Below are 14435 nucleotides of genomic sequence, written 5' to 3' on the forward strand. Positions count from 1 at the left end.
AGGTAAAATTGCCGTGTGAGCACTTTGCGATAAATAATTGGGTTTGGGGTTGCAGTTTGGGCACTCGGTCTCGAAAAGGTTCACCATCACTGACCTAGTAGATAGAGACTTAAAGCCTCTACAGCAGTGGAGAGCCCATTGCATTGGTACACACCCAGAAAAAGATGGATTCTATTGGATTCCTGACAGACAGGGCAGTGGGTGCTGGCTCCAACTGATATCCCTGTCTACTGAACAGAAATACTGACAAGCTTCTGGATCTAAGAGACACTGTGTGTCCTCTCCCTTGCCCTACGTCTCACTTGATCCCCTACTTCTCAGCAGCACTGGGGGAATTATAGTGCCAGGGATGACTAGAGTGATGTTAGTGGAAAACTTTGGCTGAGTCAGACCGAACACAGGCTAGATCCCACTTGACAGCTTACTCTGTGACACCGATGGCAACAAACAAAGAAGTGTTGCTCTGCCACTGTGGCTTCCACACAGTGCTGCTTCGGGTTGTAAGATGCCGGCTGTTATAGCTCTCCCCTCCCCTCCCCACCCTGGAGAACACAGCAGAACCATCAACAGCTCAGTGTGAACAATCTGCAAAGCACTTTGCAGATAAAATTTGCTTCTATCGTCCAAGCCAGTCTCTCTGTTAACGCCAGTTACATGGAGAGATTCTGATGTTTCTGCTTGTTCAGTTCAACCTTAAGGATGTAGATAAGCTTCTCAGAGTTCTGAGGCCAACTATGTAACCTCTAGGTCTATGGCCTTAGCAGCCCCTGAAATCAGCCAAAGGAGGAGGAGGAGGAGGAGGAGGAGTTTGGATTTATATCCCCCCTTTCTCTCCTTACGTACAAGCTCTTTTCCTACCCCCTCCCCATACACACTCCACACACCCTGTGAGGTGGGTGGAGCTCAGAGAGCTCCAAAGAACTGTAACTAGCCCAAGGTCACCCCGCTGGCATGTATTGTGCATAAGCTAATCTGGTTCACAAGATAAGCCTCCACAGCTCAAGGGGCAGAGCAGAGAATCAAACCCAGTTCTCCTGGCACAATGTTTAGTACCTATTATCAATGCTTCTTTTATTGGAGGAGTCCAAAAGTTAGAACCTCTTTTTAAAATTAGTGTGGATTTAAATAATTACAGACCTGTTTCAAACCTTCTGTTTCTAGGCAAGGTAGTAGCCAAGCAGACTAATGTATTCTTGGATGAAACTGAATATATAAACTCTTTTTAGTCTGGATTCAGGCCCATTTACGATACAAAACTTCTTTGAGAACCCCTTAGATCGTCTATTTTTAGCTACCAAACAGGAGGAGTTTTTGTTGATCCTCCTGGACTGCTGTGTAGTTTTTGACACCATTGACCTTGGCACTACAGGTCCCACGCTGGCTGATGGCAATCGTAGTCCATGAACATCTGGAGGGCCAGAGTTTGACACCTCTGTTCTGGACCATCTCACTGAGGTGTGTCGGGGCAGTAGTTTTGCATTGTCTTTCTCAAGGACAGGCTCCAGAAGGTAGTGCTGGAGGACTTCTGCTCAGCCCCATTGGCCACTAACATACAAGGCGCCCCAGTGGTCCATCTTGTCCCCTCTCCCATGCTCTTTAAACTAAACATAAAACCACTTTGAAAAATTCACTAGAGCTCTGGAGAACAGTGACTCACAGAACATTCCAGGGAGGCTGTACAAGAGCCAAAGTGGTGCCTGGAGACAGTGAAGAACTGAATGAGGGTAAATAAATGGACAAAACAAGATATAGATGTTATGGGTGAGGAATAAGACAGGTCTGGAAACAGGTGCAGCAGTGGCGTAGGAGGTTAAGAGCTCGTGTATCTAATCTGGAGGAACCGGGTTTGATTCCCAGCTCTGCCGCCTGAGCTGTGGAGGCTTATCTGGGGAATTCAGATTAGCCTGTGCACTCCCACATATGCCAGCTGGGTGACCTTGAGCTAGTCACAGCTTCTCGGAGCTCTCTCAGCCCCACCTACCTCACAGGGTGTTTGTTGTGAGGGGAGAAGGGCAAGGAGATTGTAAGCCCCTTTGAGTCTCCTGCAGGAGAGAAAGGAGGGATATAAATCCAAACTCTTCTTCTTCTTCTTCCTATTGCAGAGGGAGTTTGCAGTTTGGAGGTAATTCAGCATTGTCCTTGGATAAACAGATTCTGAAGTTGGCTAGTTCACTCTCTGCAGCCATTCATGGACAAAGCTGACTTTGCCTCAGTCTCAGATGCCTTGGTAACATCCAGGTTAGATTACTGTAACATGGTTTATGTGGGGCTGCCCTTGATGACGGTTTAGAAACTTCAACTAGAACAACGCTCAGCTGCCAATGTCTTCCTCACTGGGCTGTGCTACAGTAATCATATAAAGCCAGTGCTACTCAAGCTACACAGGTTCCCAATTAGTTCAAGGTTTCATTGCCATCACAGAGGAGGAGGAGAGGAGGACAAGTAGGAGGATTTATACCCCACTTTTATCAACTTTAAGGAGTCTCAAGCCCCTGCTTTCAAACTCCTTCCCTTCCTCTCCTGACAACAGATGCCTTGTGAGTTAGGTGGGGCTGAGAGAGTTTAGAGAGAACTGTGGCAAGCTCAGGGTCACCCAGCAGGCTTCATGTGTACAAGTGGGAAAACAAATCTGCTTCACCAGATTAGAGTCCTCTGCTAATGTGGAGGAGTGAGGAATCAAACCTGATGAGAGTTCTCCAGGTTAGAGTCCACCTGCTCTTAACCACAACATCCATCTTGTCACCCCCTCATTTTTGATGAAGGGTAAACCCAAGGTTCACCAGGTTAGAGTCCAGGTTCTCCAAGTTAGAGTCCACCTGCTCTTAACCACAACACCATGCTGGATCCATCTCATCACTCCCTCATTTTTGATGAAGGGTGAACCCAAGGTAGGGCCTCTATTGAAGATGAATGTATTTAGAAAAGATACATGCTACTGCATCAAATATCTGTTTCAGGAGGCTCACAAATGTAGGAACTATCTAATAACATCATAACAACAATAAGATAAGGATTATCAGTATTAAAAGAAGCCACAAAACAAGCCAAGAGAACAGGATAAAACAGTACTCATCATCCTAACACAATATTCATGAAAAAAAATATCTTCAGGCTAGACGCGGACCATAAAAACTGCTTTAAAAAAGAAAGAACCAATTCAGTCAAAAAGCCTGCATAAAAAATAAATGTTTTTGGCCTGGTGCCTAACAGACAATAAGAGAACACTGAGGGGGAGCCTCAAGATCTTAATTTTCAAGCAGGTTATACAAGGAAGGAGAAGTTAAACCCAACACTTCAGCCACAATAAGGAACTCCCACTGGGAATTTAGAAATCCACTTGTCATCTCTAGGACAAATCTGCAGACTTTGGGGATTTTTTTTTCAGAATTAAAATCAGAGGGATGCTTCAAACTTATTCTCCATTTTTTAAAAACTTTTTGAGTGGGAAAGGCAACCCCTGACTGATATACCAAACAGCAGTATACCAGATCTTCCCACTCAGCATGCAAGGGTAGTTAATTCTCCATGTGAACAACCAAGGAAGGGCAAACCCCAAGACACTGAAAGCACCCCTGGGGCTCAATTTGGGTCATGTTCAATCTTCCACTCTCCTCACTCCTCTATCTATCTATCAATTAATTAAACAAACAAACTTATAGGCCACCTCATCCCTGAAGGGCTCGAGGCGGCTTACAGCATGGCTGTTCCAACGAACAGCAAATCAACAAATCAAATCAACAAATCAACGGATCAGCGCATAAAAACTTAATCCCTTAAAACCTATGCAGCAATAGATTAAATAACTAAGTATTGTTTGCACACCAACATCTTCACAGGTAGGAGGCTGAGGTTGTTGTTTTTTTCCGCACTCTGGCCAAAAAAGTAACCTGCCCCTTAGTTTGTAACCATGACCACATACACATCTCCCCTACTTATGTCTGATGCAAATAACTGGCTGTGACTGATGATAGGAAGGCAGCAAGTCTTGAATGATGACTCATGCACAGATGTAACAGGCAACCTCCTCCAAGAATGGAAACTTCTGATTACATTTGCATGCTGGGTGTGATTAAATTATACAGTCACATTGGATGAAGAATGATCCACGCTCTCCCACAGCAACGTGTAATAGGAAGGAGCCACAGCCAAGAACGGCTACTCATGCAGAGTTGCAGCAGGTAACCTGCCTCTTGTGTGGGGGCACTTTATCGCATAGGCTTTAATTGTCTAGTTTTTCTTTCTTTTGTATGGTAGGACATCATGGGCTGGTATGTACTTTGGAAATTATTGCATCTGCTGATCTCATCCATTCCAACACTGTGTCTCAAGCCAGCATCTAAAGTGTTCTATCCATGGGGCTGGGAAAACAGGGCAGAAGGCTCTCCATAGTAGAAGGGGGAGTTCAATGAGATACCAGCTCAAGGAGCAGGTGCTCTCTCAACAGGGTCCCCTCTGAGTTCCAGTTACACAAGGCCTCTCCTGTAGGGAGTCAGGCACTACGCCCAAGGATGTCATCACAGGTTTTTTCAAAGTCACAGATATGCACTGTTCCATGCACAGGGATACCCCCTGCTGGGGAATAAGGCAAAGTGCAGCATTAGTTGTTCCCTTGCCTTGAGATGTCTTGAGATACAAGCCAGACAGCTGGCTGCTTAAACCAGGAAGAATTATCTTCAAATGAAATTAGTGTGCAGTCAGGGTGCTATTTGATAATACGGAGTGTTTTGGGTTTGGGTTGTGCACTTTAAGTACGTCATGCAGTTATACCAACTGTTACTTAACAAGGGACTGATGTCTTCAGTTGTTTGTTGTGACATGGAAGAAGCTGGTTGACAGATAGAGACAGGAAGAAAACTAGGCTACACCAAGCAACATGCTAGCAAACCAAAAAGGGGGAGAAGATGCAAGGAGACAGGTGACGGTTTTATTGTCATGTAAAGCCCCTATGTGTTTCCCTGTATAAGCTTCATCAGGGGGATTGGTAAAAGCATACTTCTACAATAAATATAACTAATGGAAGAATCACATCTTTAACATATTACAAACTATTAACATCAATATTAATTTAAAAGACAGGATAAAATAAGTTTAAGAGAGGAAACATGGATGAGAATACAACAAAATGTGTAGGGGCTTTACATGACAATAAAGATTTTCCAATAAATATAACTTCAGTTGTTGGTTCATATTGTTTTCAGTTGTTTGTATGTGTATATGTGTGTGTGTGTGTATGGTGTATATATACATACATATACTCATATTTACATACATACACACACACACACATACATAAAATATACTCATATGCACATACATATATATACATACAAATATACAAATGTATACACACACACACACACATATTCATATATATGAGGTTTCAGGTTAGAACTTGGAGTTTTCAAAGGAGCAAACAGGACTGAAGGCAGTGAGAGCTGGCCTATTGGCTCAGATTGGCCCAGCAGCCTTTCATTCTGCCTCGAGAAAGCCTGCCTTCCTTTGCTTCTGTTTCTAAGGTTTTATCACAGGTAGAAATCCAGATGCTTCCTGAATACAACTTCTATAACTTTCCTTTATCTTTCAGCATCCACACTGCCTCCACCAATAAAGTGATGGGGAAGAAGCTGGTTGACAGATAGAGGCAGGAAGAAAACTAGGCTACACCAAGCAACATGCCTGCAAACCAAAAAAGGGAAAAGATGCAAGGTGACAGGTGACAGTTTTATTGTTGTGTAAAGCTCCTACATGTTTCACCATATAAGCGTCATCAAGGGGATTGGTAAAAACATTCTACAATAAATATAACTAATGGAAGAACCACATCTTTAAAATATTACGAACTATTAACATCAATATTAATTTAAAAAGACAGGATAAAATAAGTTCAAGAAAGGAAACATGGATCAAAACACAGTAAAATGTGCAGGGGCTTTACATGACAATAAAGTTGTCACCTTGCATTTTTTTCCCCCTTTGGTTTACTGACAGATAGAGGCTGCTTGTTACAAAATCCAGGTTTGTCCGTGAGTGCAGCAAAGCCCCCAAAGACCTCAGCAGGCTCAGATGTTCCCATCCACCTTCCCTCAGTCAATGAGAAAGGCCTAAAGACTTCCTGGTTTTGCACACACTGCAGTTCAATGTGACACCCAAAGCAGGTGAAAGAACAGTGTTCTTTTTCCATTGCCTACAAATGGATGGGTTGAATTCTGATTGTAGTCACAGACCAAACCACAGTTTGTCGTTTCACCTGACTGAGGCATCACAGCCAACTGTTGTTTGTACCAACTGAGATGTTTTCAGTCTCTGCCCCTTGAGTCAGGGGAGGAAGAAGACAGGACTTAATGGCTCATTTACAGCACAATCCAACCCAGGTTTGTTCCTGACACCTGACTACAAGCTTCTGAGCTTCCATCATCTGGAACACTGTCATAGAACATACTAGCATAGTGCTTACCTCAGCTAGGTAGAGGATGCAGAACTTTAGATCCTCTGGGGAATCTGAAAAGGAAACAAAATCACATTGTAGCTTTCCATATGCAATCAGAATGTGGCTTTTGCAAGAGGACTTGTCTTCCTTCCTCGAAGAGTTCATTTTATGTTCTTATCATTTCTTTGCTTTCACCCATCCACTCCCAAATCAAGAAAAAAGGGTTGAATTCTGTGACTCTTTTCTACTAAGTTTTCATCCAACAGAGAAAGGCTTTCTCCAACAGACAGAGAAAATTTTCTCTACTGGAAACACTCTTCTCTGTAGGACTGAGGCCCTTTCTGCACATGCAGAATAATGCACTTCCAATGCACTTTGAAGCTGGATTTTACTGTGCGGAACAGCAAAATCCACTTTCAAATAATTGTGAAAGTGGATTGGAAATGCATTATTCTGCATAAGTGGCCAAAGTATTTCTCTGTTGAAGGAAGGCTTAGGGCAGGGGTCTGCAACCTGCGGCTCTCCAGATGTTCATAGACTACAATGGGAATTATAGTCCATGAACATCTGGAGAGCCGTACATTGCAGACCCCTGGCTTAGTGGAAGAGAGTCAAAGGATCCAGCTCCCCAAAATGAAGTCATTCTGAAATGATTGGCCTCATCCCACTTTCCAGTTGCATCTGTTGAAGGCCAATAAAACGCTTTTTTATGAAATTATGTTATCATGATTAAAGATCCTACCTAACTATCCACAAGAAAGGCTGGATAAGCCTGGCACCCAGCCTGGGGTATTTTAGCATTTGGAGGTTTTGTTTAGGAAAAAAGATGTCTAAGGAGGAAAACATGACAGTAGTTTTGACAATTCTGAAAAATGTGGTTAGAAAGAATATTTTTCCTGCCATTTTTCATGAATGTTGGTGTTCTCATAAATTGTATTACTGTACAATTATAAGCTTTCATTGGTGCAAACTACTGAAATGTGTAATAATAAATACTAGAATTCTGAGTCAGCCCATCAACCTAATCAGTAGTCAGGAATGCCAAAGGCCTGCCTCAGCATCAATCTATAGTTAAATTCTAGAATTCATTGCTTCAAGAAGTGATGACACCAGGTGCCTCAATTTTATTTTTCAAGATTAGAAACATCAATGGAGGATAGGCAGGTCAGCCAACAGAGCAAAACAGAACCCCATGTTCAGATGCAGTCTGCCTGCAATGCCAGGTGCTGGATCAGATAAGAAAGGAGGGCTGTCACTTTCAAGGCCCTGCTTATAAGTGCCAAGGAACATCTGTTGGAAACAGAGTGCTGTGGTCTGCCTGCAGTTGGAGAGCTTGAAATAGTACACATGTTGGGTCCCTCCTTTAGCGTGGCAGACTCACCCTCTTGCAGTCTGACATCGTGCAGGTAAAGGGGGTTTCGGAGAACGTTGCAGCGGCCTGGTTCATCTTCTTTGGTGAACAGCAGCAAGTCGGAATAGATGAAGAGTGTCACCTGGGCAAAGTGGGGGGGAAATGTTAAAGCTCATAAGGCTGGAAGGAATTAAAATGCCCTGGCTGCCAAGGAAATCACCATCTCAACACCATCTCAACACATATAAAAGATAAGGCTCAGATTTTTCCCACTTCTTACAAAAAACAGTGAATCTATTATTAGCAAAGAAAGAATTGCAAAACAAGTTGGTTACAGCATCAGCTCAGAAAAAGTCTAAGGCTTGATTTAAACTTGATGCTGGAAATACTTTTCTACAGGATGCTGCACTCACTGGGCCACGACTCACCCAAAGCAGCAAATTGGCATGCATTCTCTAGGGGGATTTTGCACTCCCTCAGCACCTCATTCAAAGAGGGCACAGGAAGCCGTCATATCTAAATGAAACAAACTGCAGAACAGGGCTTTCATTTCAGCCATCCTCTCATTCAAATTAGGTCTCTAGCTCTTCTTCAGGGCTTTATTGAGGATAAGAGCAGCAGTGGTGTAGTGGTTAAGAGCAGGTGCATTCTAATCTGCAGGAACCAGGTTTGATTCCCCGCTCTGCCGCTTGAGCTGTGGAGGCTTATCTGGGGAATTCAGATTTAGCCTGTGCACTCCAACACGTGCCAGTTGGGTGACCTTGGGCTAGTCACAGTTCTTTGGAGCTCTCCCAGCCCCACCTTTCTCACAGGGTGTTTGTTGTGAGGGGGAAAGGAGATTGTAAGCCCCTTTGAGACTCCTACAGGAGAGAAAGGGGGAATATAAATCCAAACTCTTCTTCTTCCATACCTCTCCACTCCCACCCCCCAATTTAGAGAACAGATTGCCAAAATAATATCACTGGCATTTTAAAGCCTTCTGAATTCCAAACAGTTTGCAGCCATTGGTTCCAGGCCACAACAACATCCTTTCCCTTTCTGGCAAGAACCAGTTCCCTCCACTCCAATGAATTGGTAGAGCACAGCCATCCGTCCCCTCTCATCTATGCTTCCTTTAAGGTAAACAGGTCATGTGCCAAGAGAATGCGGGACATCCAAGTCCTTCTGTGCCACAGACCCGGAAACCCACAACCCAGGTCTTGGAAGGTCGTGGCTGTGGGAACTGCAATCAAGTCTAGACAGGATGTGATTGAAGCCGGATGAAGGATCCAGGGAAAGGACTGCTTCTGGCACAGATCCATGCACACTCTGTAACCAGCACCCCTGCCCTCTCTTCCACTCCATTTCATTCCATTACTGTACTAATTAGTGTTCTTTTCTTACCCAGCTTCTTATCAAAGGTCTTCAAGTGGCTTCGAAAAAAAGCAAAGAGCAACAAAATCGCCATTGCACCCATCATCAAAGGTAACACAGAAAATCCGCAGTCTTTAAAAGGTGCATTTCCAGCTTTTCTCCCCAGTGGAGGCTCAAAAACATCATTCTTCCCTCCACCATTTTATTCTCAAAAACCCCACTTCGCAAGGTAGGGTAGGCTGAGAGTGTGTCGCTGGCCCAATGGCATCCCATACGTTTCCATGGCAGAGCAGTGATTCGAACCTTGGTTCCCCGGATCCTTAGCTGACACTGTGACAACTACACCACACTTGACAATACCTAATGTAGCCAAACTCAGCAAGCGCACACACACACACAACTGCTGAATTTCTTGATAGAAAAGACAGCACTCTCAGGGGGGAACATTCAGGGTCACAAGGAGTGATTGGATGTGGTGGGAAAGGTGTGCCTGTGGGGGAAAGTACCCCTCAAAAGAGTGCCATTTCTAAAAAAGTTCTAGTTTTGGTCACCTCACCAGCTTTCCTTCGGGTAGTGCTGGGTACATCTAGCTTGGCCTCCCTGAAAGATCTTAATGTATGAGCCTGTCCAAAAGGCAGAAAACTGCCTGATCTCTTCAAGTATTTAATCACTTCTGACTGCAAATAGAACACTGTATGCTTGCCTCTTCCCCTGTCCACAGAAATCTAGCACGTGGCTAGACATAAAGCTTTTTCTCCTGTGTTAGCTAAGAGCAGGGAGTGTTTTTTATTTTAAAAAGCTGGTGGCACTTTCAAATATTATTATTCCAAACTATGAATTGATCAGGGGAGCTAAAAATATCAGAAAGTCTTGAGAGGCAAGGAGTCAGAGGCTTTCTTTGGCCTTCTCTCTGCACCCAACCTACCTCATAAGGTTGGCATGGGGATAAAACAAGGGAAGGTAGAACAATGGAAGCTGCCCGAAGCTCCTTGGGAAAAGGACAAGATCAAGGCAAGACACACTGATGGTTCCATGTCAGAAACAGGGTGCTAAACCCTCTGTGTGCTTTTTTACCCCTTCCCAATAATAGAGAAAGGTTGCAAAGTGTCTTTTACAGGTATCTGCAGATTCTTTAGAAGAGATATAACTATGGGCTTTTAAATATATATTTATATTTTTAACATTGTAAATGTTTTTATGTTTTTAATAATATTCTATAGAATATTTAACTTCTACCTCCTTCTGATAATTTGCTGATATTTTTGTCAATTTGTTGTCACCCTTGTTTAACAGTTCCCTGGCCACAAATAACTTTTTAACTTATGTCTAATAAAGTTTACTGTACTGTACTGTATTGAGAAAGGTGTGACGTTTATTAGTAACAATAATTATTAATTTTAAATCTGTTATTAGAGAGCAATCTTAAGTAGGTAGATGGAATTGGGAGCCTTTGTTAACTCTATTTTGTGTGTTTCCTCTTTCTGTTTGTAAGATGTAAAAGTTTTCATAATAAAAACTTTAAAATAAAAAACTTTGCCCCTTCTCATATTCCTGCTTTGGAAGCACAGGAGGTTGACTGCATCCTTTGTTTCCTTTGCAATCAAGGCATTAGGAGAGTAAATATTGTCTCGCTTCAGCTAAGAGTTAGTGGGAATAAACAGACATACTGATCGGGGTGCTGGGCAAGCCAAGATTCTTACCTTCGTAGGCTTGTTTCTGGTCTCGTGAAGCAGCAGCTCTTCTGACAAAACCAGCGTTCGAGCTGGATTGCAAAGGTCAAGAGGCTGTAAATAAGGGGAAAACAGATTTGAGATTTTGGTCATACAATGAACTTTACACACACACACACACACACACACCCCACACACACATTCACAAGAGCCCCACCAGCTTCTCACTCCCTGCAAGCCCCAGAGCACAGAGCACCTCTTGTAGATGGACAGTCCACAGTCCAGCAAAGTGATAAGGAGTGGGAGTGTTTTGTGGGGAGGGAACAACTTCACACTTGAAACACCTGCGTCATGCAGGAGCTAAGAAAAGAATTGGCGCTTTTGCTTCTGCGTGTTGGGTGATAGTTTCGCAAAGCCAGGGCATGGCTGTAAAAAAACCACAAGGGGAAACTCAGCCGCCGCAGCCCCGGGTACAGAACGTGGGAAGAAGGAAGTGTTTACAAAAAGTACTCATATAGGAGAAGAGATGAAGACCCCCACAAAAGGTAGCCTCCTCCCCTACCACATCTGCCACCCTCAAAGTCTGTAGGCCTCTTGGCTTCTTAATGGGCGCGGCCAATTAAACCTTTTGCCAAGATCCACCCAATTCACTATACTTGCCTTTCTCTCCCTTTGCCACGACCTTGTTTGGAGCGGTTTGACCGGATGGGAAAACTAGGTAGCTTCCCAGAGCAGCACAACCCACCACCTACCTATTGACCTAACTAGTTGCCTAGTACACTTTTCTCCTGCCTTTCCTCTGAGGAGCTCAGGACAGCATATAGAGTCCCCCATTTTATCTTTACAAGGATGTGAGGGAGTCTGACCGTTCCAAGGCTAACCAGTGAGCTCTACAACAGAGTGGGGATTTGAACCGGGATCTCCTAAAACTGAAGTCCAGCATTGTAACCACACACCACATTGGCACATATATCCGGTTTGGCCCCTTCCGCACACGCAAAATAATGCGTTTTCAAACCACTTTCACAACTGTTTGCAAGTGGATTTTGCTATTCCGCACAGCTTTAAAGAGCACTGAAAGCAGTTTGAAAATGCATTATTCTGCATGTGCGGAATGAGCCTTACTTACATTTAATGTAGAACAGTAGTTCTCAACCTTCCTAATGCCGTGACCCTTTAATACAGTTCCTCATGTTGTGGTGACCCCCAACCCTAACATTTATTCATTTTACAGATGGAGAACACTCATGCAGAGAGTCTTAGTTGACCCCTGTGAAAGGGCCGTTTGACCCCCAAAGGGGTCGCGACCCCAAGGTTGAGAACCGCTGATCTAGAACATTCTGCTTCCTACATAAGCCAAAAGGGTAGCCCAACGTTTTCTTAAATGTCTCAGGGGTCCTGGGGTGTATCTTCCTCCTGCATTCCTGCACACTGCCCTCCGCCAACATCAAGAGGCCCCAAAAGAAGACCTGAATTATTCCCCTCTCTGGGCTCCTGTTCTCCACATCCACAAAATTTCTGCTCAGTTTTCAAACCATGGTAACAATGACAAAGGTGAGCCTCTCCTCTTCCACCTGGCCTCGCAGTACTTCTTGCCCCCTCTTATCACTGACCTCACCCATGCCTGCAAGCACCTGGGAGACCTACCTGAACAAAGATGGGGAAGACCAGCACTTTCGGAGCCAGCGTCACGTACGTGCCGTAACTGGAGTGAGGAATGTTGGGCCTCACCAGAGTGCAGTTCTGGGAGTTGCTGCCATGGCCTTTGATGGTCTGCACTGTCTTCATGAGCCGGGATTTCTTGCCATGAGTCCCTCCTTTACACGCATTGCCTATAAACAGGGCAGGGGGAAATAAGAGTGTGGTGGGTCATGGTATTTCTGCCCCAACTGATTTGGTCACTTATAATGCCAGAATGCACCTCATGCTATGCCTGTCTGTCCCAATTCATAATGTGTTTCTGGATTTTTATCAGTTAGTTATTATCTGGCTAGTGAAGCTCATTTGAAGAGCTTCATATCATTCTTCTTCCATCTAGGTCAGCGGTGTCCAACTCTGGTGCTTCAGATGTTCATGGAGGGCTGATGGGAATTGTAGTCTGTGAACATCTGAAGCACCAGAGTTGGACACCCCTGATCTAGGTTGACTAGAAGATATGGGGTTCCCCCTACTTTTTTTTTTAACAGCTGCATAAAAGAGATCATTTTGACCAGCACAGCTTTTCTCTCCCCTTTAGGATGAGCTGCCCTGGCCAAAATCCCTTCCACTTCAAAATCCCTTCCACTTTTTTGCTTCTCCCTTTCCAATATTTATAGGTGGATTTCCAACAGAAAACTGTTCACAAGTTTTTTTAAAAAAAATGCAAATAAAAATCAATACAAAATGGAAAAGCAACACAACTAAGCTCATAGGAAAGCCATAAAGCCACACAAAACCAATGAAACTATCCATTAATTTTCAAACATCAAACGGTGCAGAAAAGACCCTGAAGAAAGGCCCTAAAGGAAGGGACTTTAAATTCCAGAAACTCTTCTCTATTGCATCTGGTTGTGCCCCTGTTTTGTATGAAAGCTTTATATCTTGTTGGCTTGGTCTACAGTTAAGCACATAGCCACCTACTAACCAATCTTTACAAAAGTTGTCTGTTGGTTAGACCTGGTGTTATCTGCTTGAAAATGGCTACCAAGTTCATCAATCCTTTCGTCCTTTATGATTTTACAGTTCTCCAAAGTGGCACGTATGAAAAGTGTGTGCATGTAGGCATATCTTTGGTTTGATTTGCAAATCTTAGCCTGCACCCTCAAAACAGCAACCAAGCAATTGTTATAGGCAGACACACTGACATGGTGTGCTTGGAATAAGGACGTTTATGCATTACTTTTCATAACAACATTTCACTTAGAAGGCAGCAAACTCTAGCAGTTGTTTTAGGAAGTTTTCCATTTAATAACAACTCTTCTTTAAGTTGAATCTTTAAGGGGGGAGTAAAAGAGAGAGAGAGAGGTTGTTTGGCAGGATTGGAAAAGCTCCAATTTAATGTACTGTCGAAGGCTTTCACGGCCAGATTCAACTGGTTGTTGTGGTTTTCCGGGCTGTGTGGCCGTGGTCCGGTAGATCTTGTTCCTAACACTTCACCTGCATCTGTGGCTGGCATCTTCAGAGGTGTATCACACTCAGAGTGTGTGTAACAGACTTCCCTCTGTGATACACCTCTGAAGATGCCAGCCACAGATGCAGGCGAAATGTTAGGAACAAGATCTACCGGACCATGGCCACGAAGCCCGGAAAACTCAGAACAACCAGCTCCAATTTAAGTTTGTCTCAACTTTTAAGAAAGAACAGAGGTGCAAAAAAAGATATCAGGTTGCAAAATAGTCCCTGCTTTTCCACTGAAGAAAGACCAGCAGGAATTCAGATCTGTACCTAGTTTTCCCCATAAGTATCAGAAGCAAAATAAGAAGGCAGGTTGTTTGGCGCAGAATTTAGGCTCTCTCAGTGCACAGTGTTGGCTCCTCTTTTTCAGCATGAAGAACACTAAACCCTCTATGCAGCTTTAATTGGCTTAGAACACCCGGAAACAGTCGAGGAATTGTTTTGGTTACTTATTTATCCATCACATAGCCCCAGCACAAAA

The 14435-nt window shown here is 43.7% G+C and overlaps 1 protein-coding gene across 6 annotated transcripts in view; it reads right to left on the reverse strand.

Moving 5' to 3' along the window:
• Positions 1-14435, reverse strand: part of RGS3 (regulator of G protein signaling 3) — an 89914-nt gene that overhangs the window by 33991 nt on the left and 41488 nt on the right. For all 6 annotated transcript variants that reach the window (XM_048512198.1, XM_048512197.1, XM_048512200.1 and 3 more), the window contains 4 exons: positions 12449-12633; positions 10832-10915; positions 7809-7920; positions 6455-6498 (listed from right to left, as the gene is read on the reverse strand). In XM_048512198.1, coding sequence (XP_048368155.1) covers positions 6455-6498; positions 7809-7920; positions 10832-10915; positions 12449-12633 — 425 coding nt within the window. The remainder of the gene's footprint in view (positions 1-6454; positions 6499-7808; positions 7921-10831; positions 10916-12448; positions 12634-14435) is intronic.

This window comes from Sphaerodactylus townsendi, linkage group LG12, assembly GCF_021028975.2.
Source record: "Sphaerodactylus townsendi isolate TG3544 linkage group LG12, MPM_Stown_v2.3, whole genome shotgun sequence".
In the NCBI taxonomy this organism is placed as follows: Eukaryota; Metazoa; Chordata; class Lepidosauria; order Squamata; family Sphaerodactylidae; genus Sphaerodactylus; species Sphaerodactylus townsendi.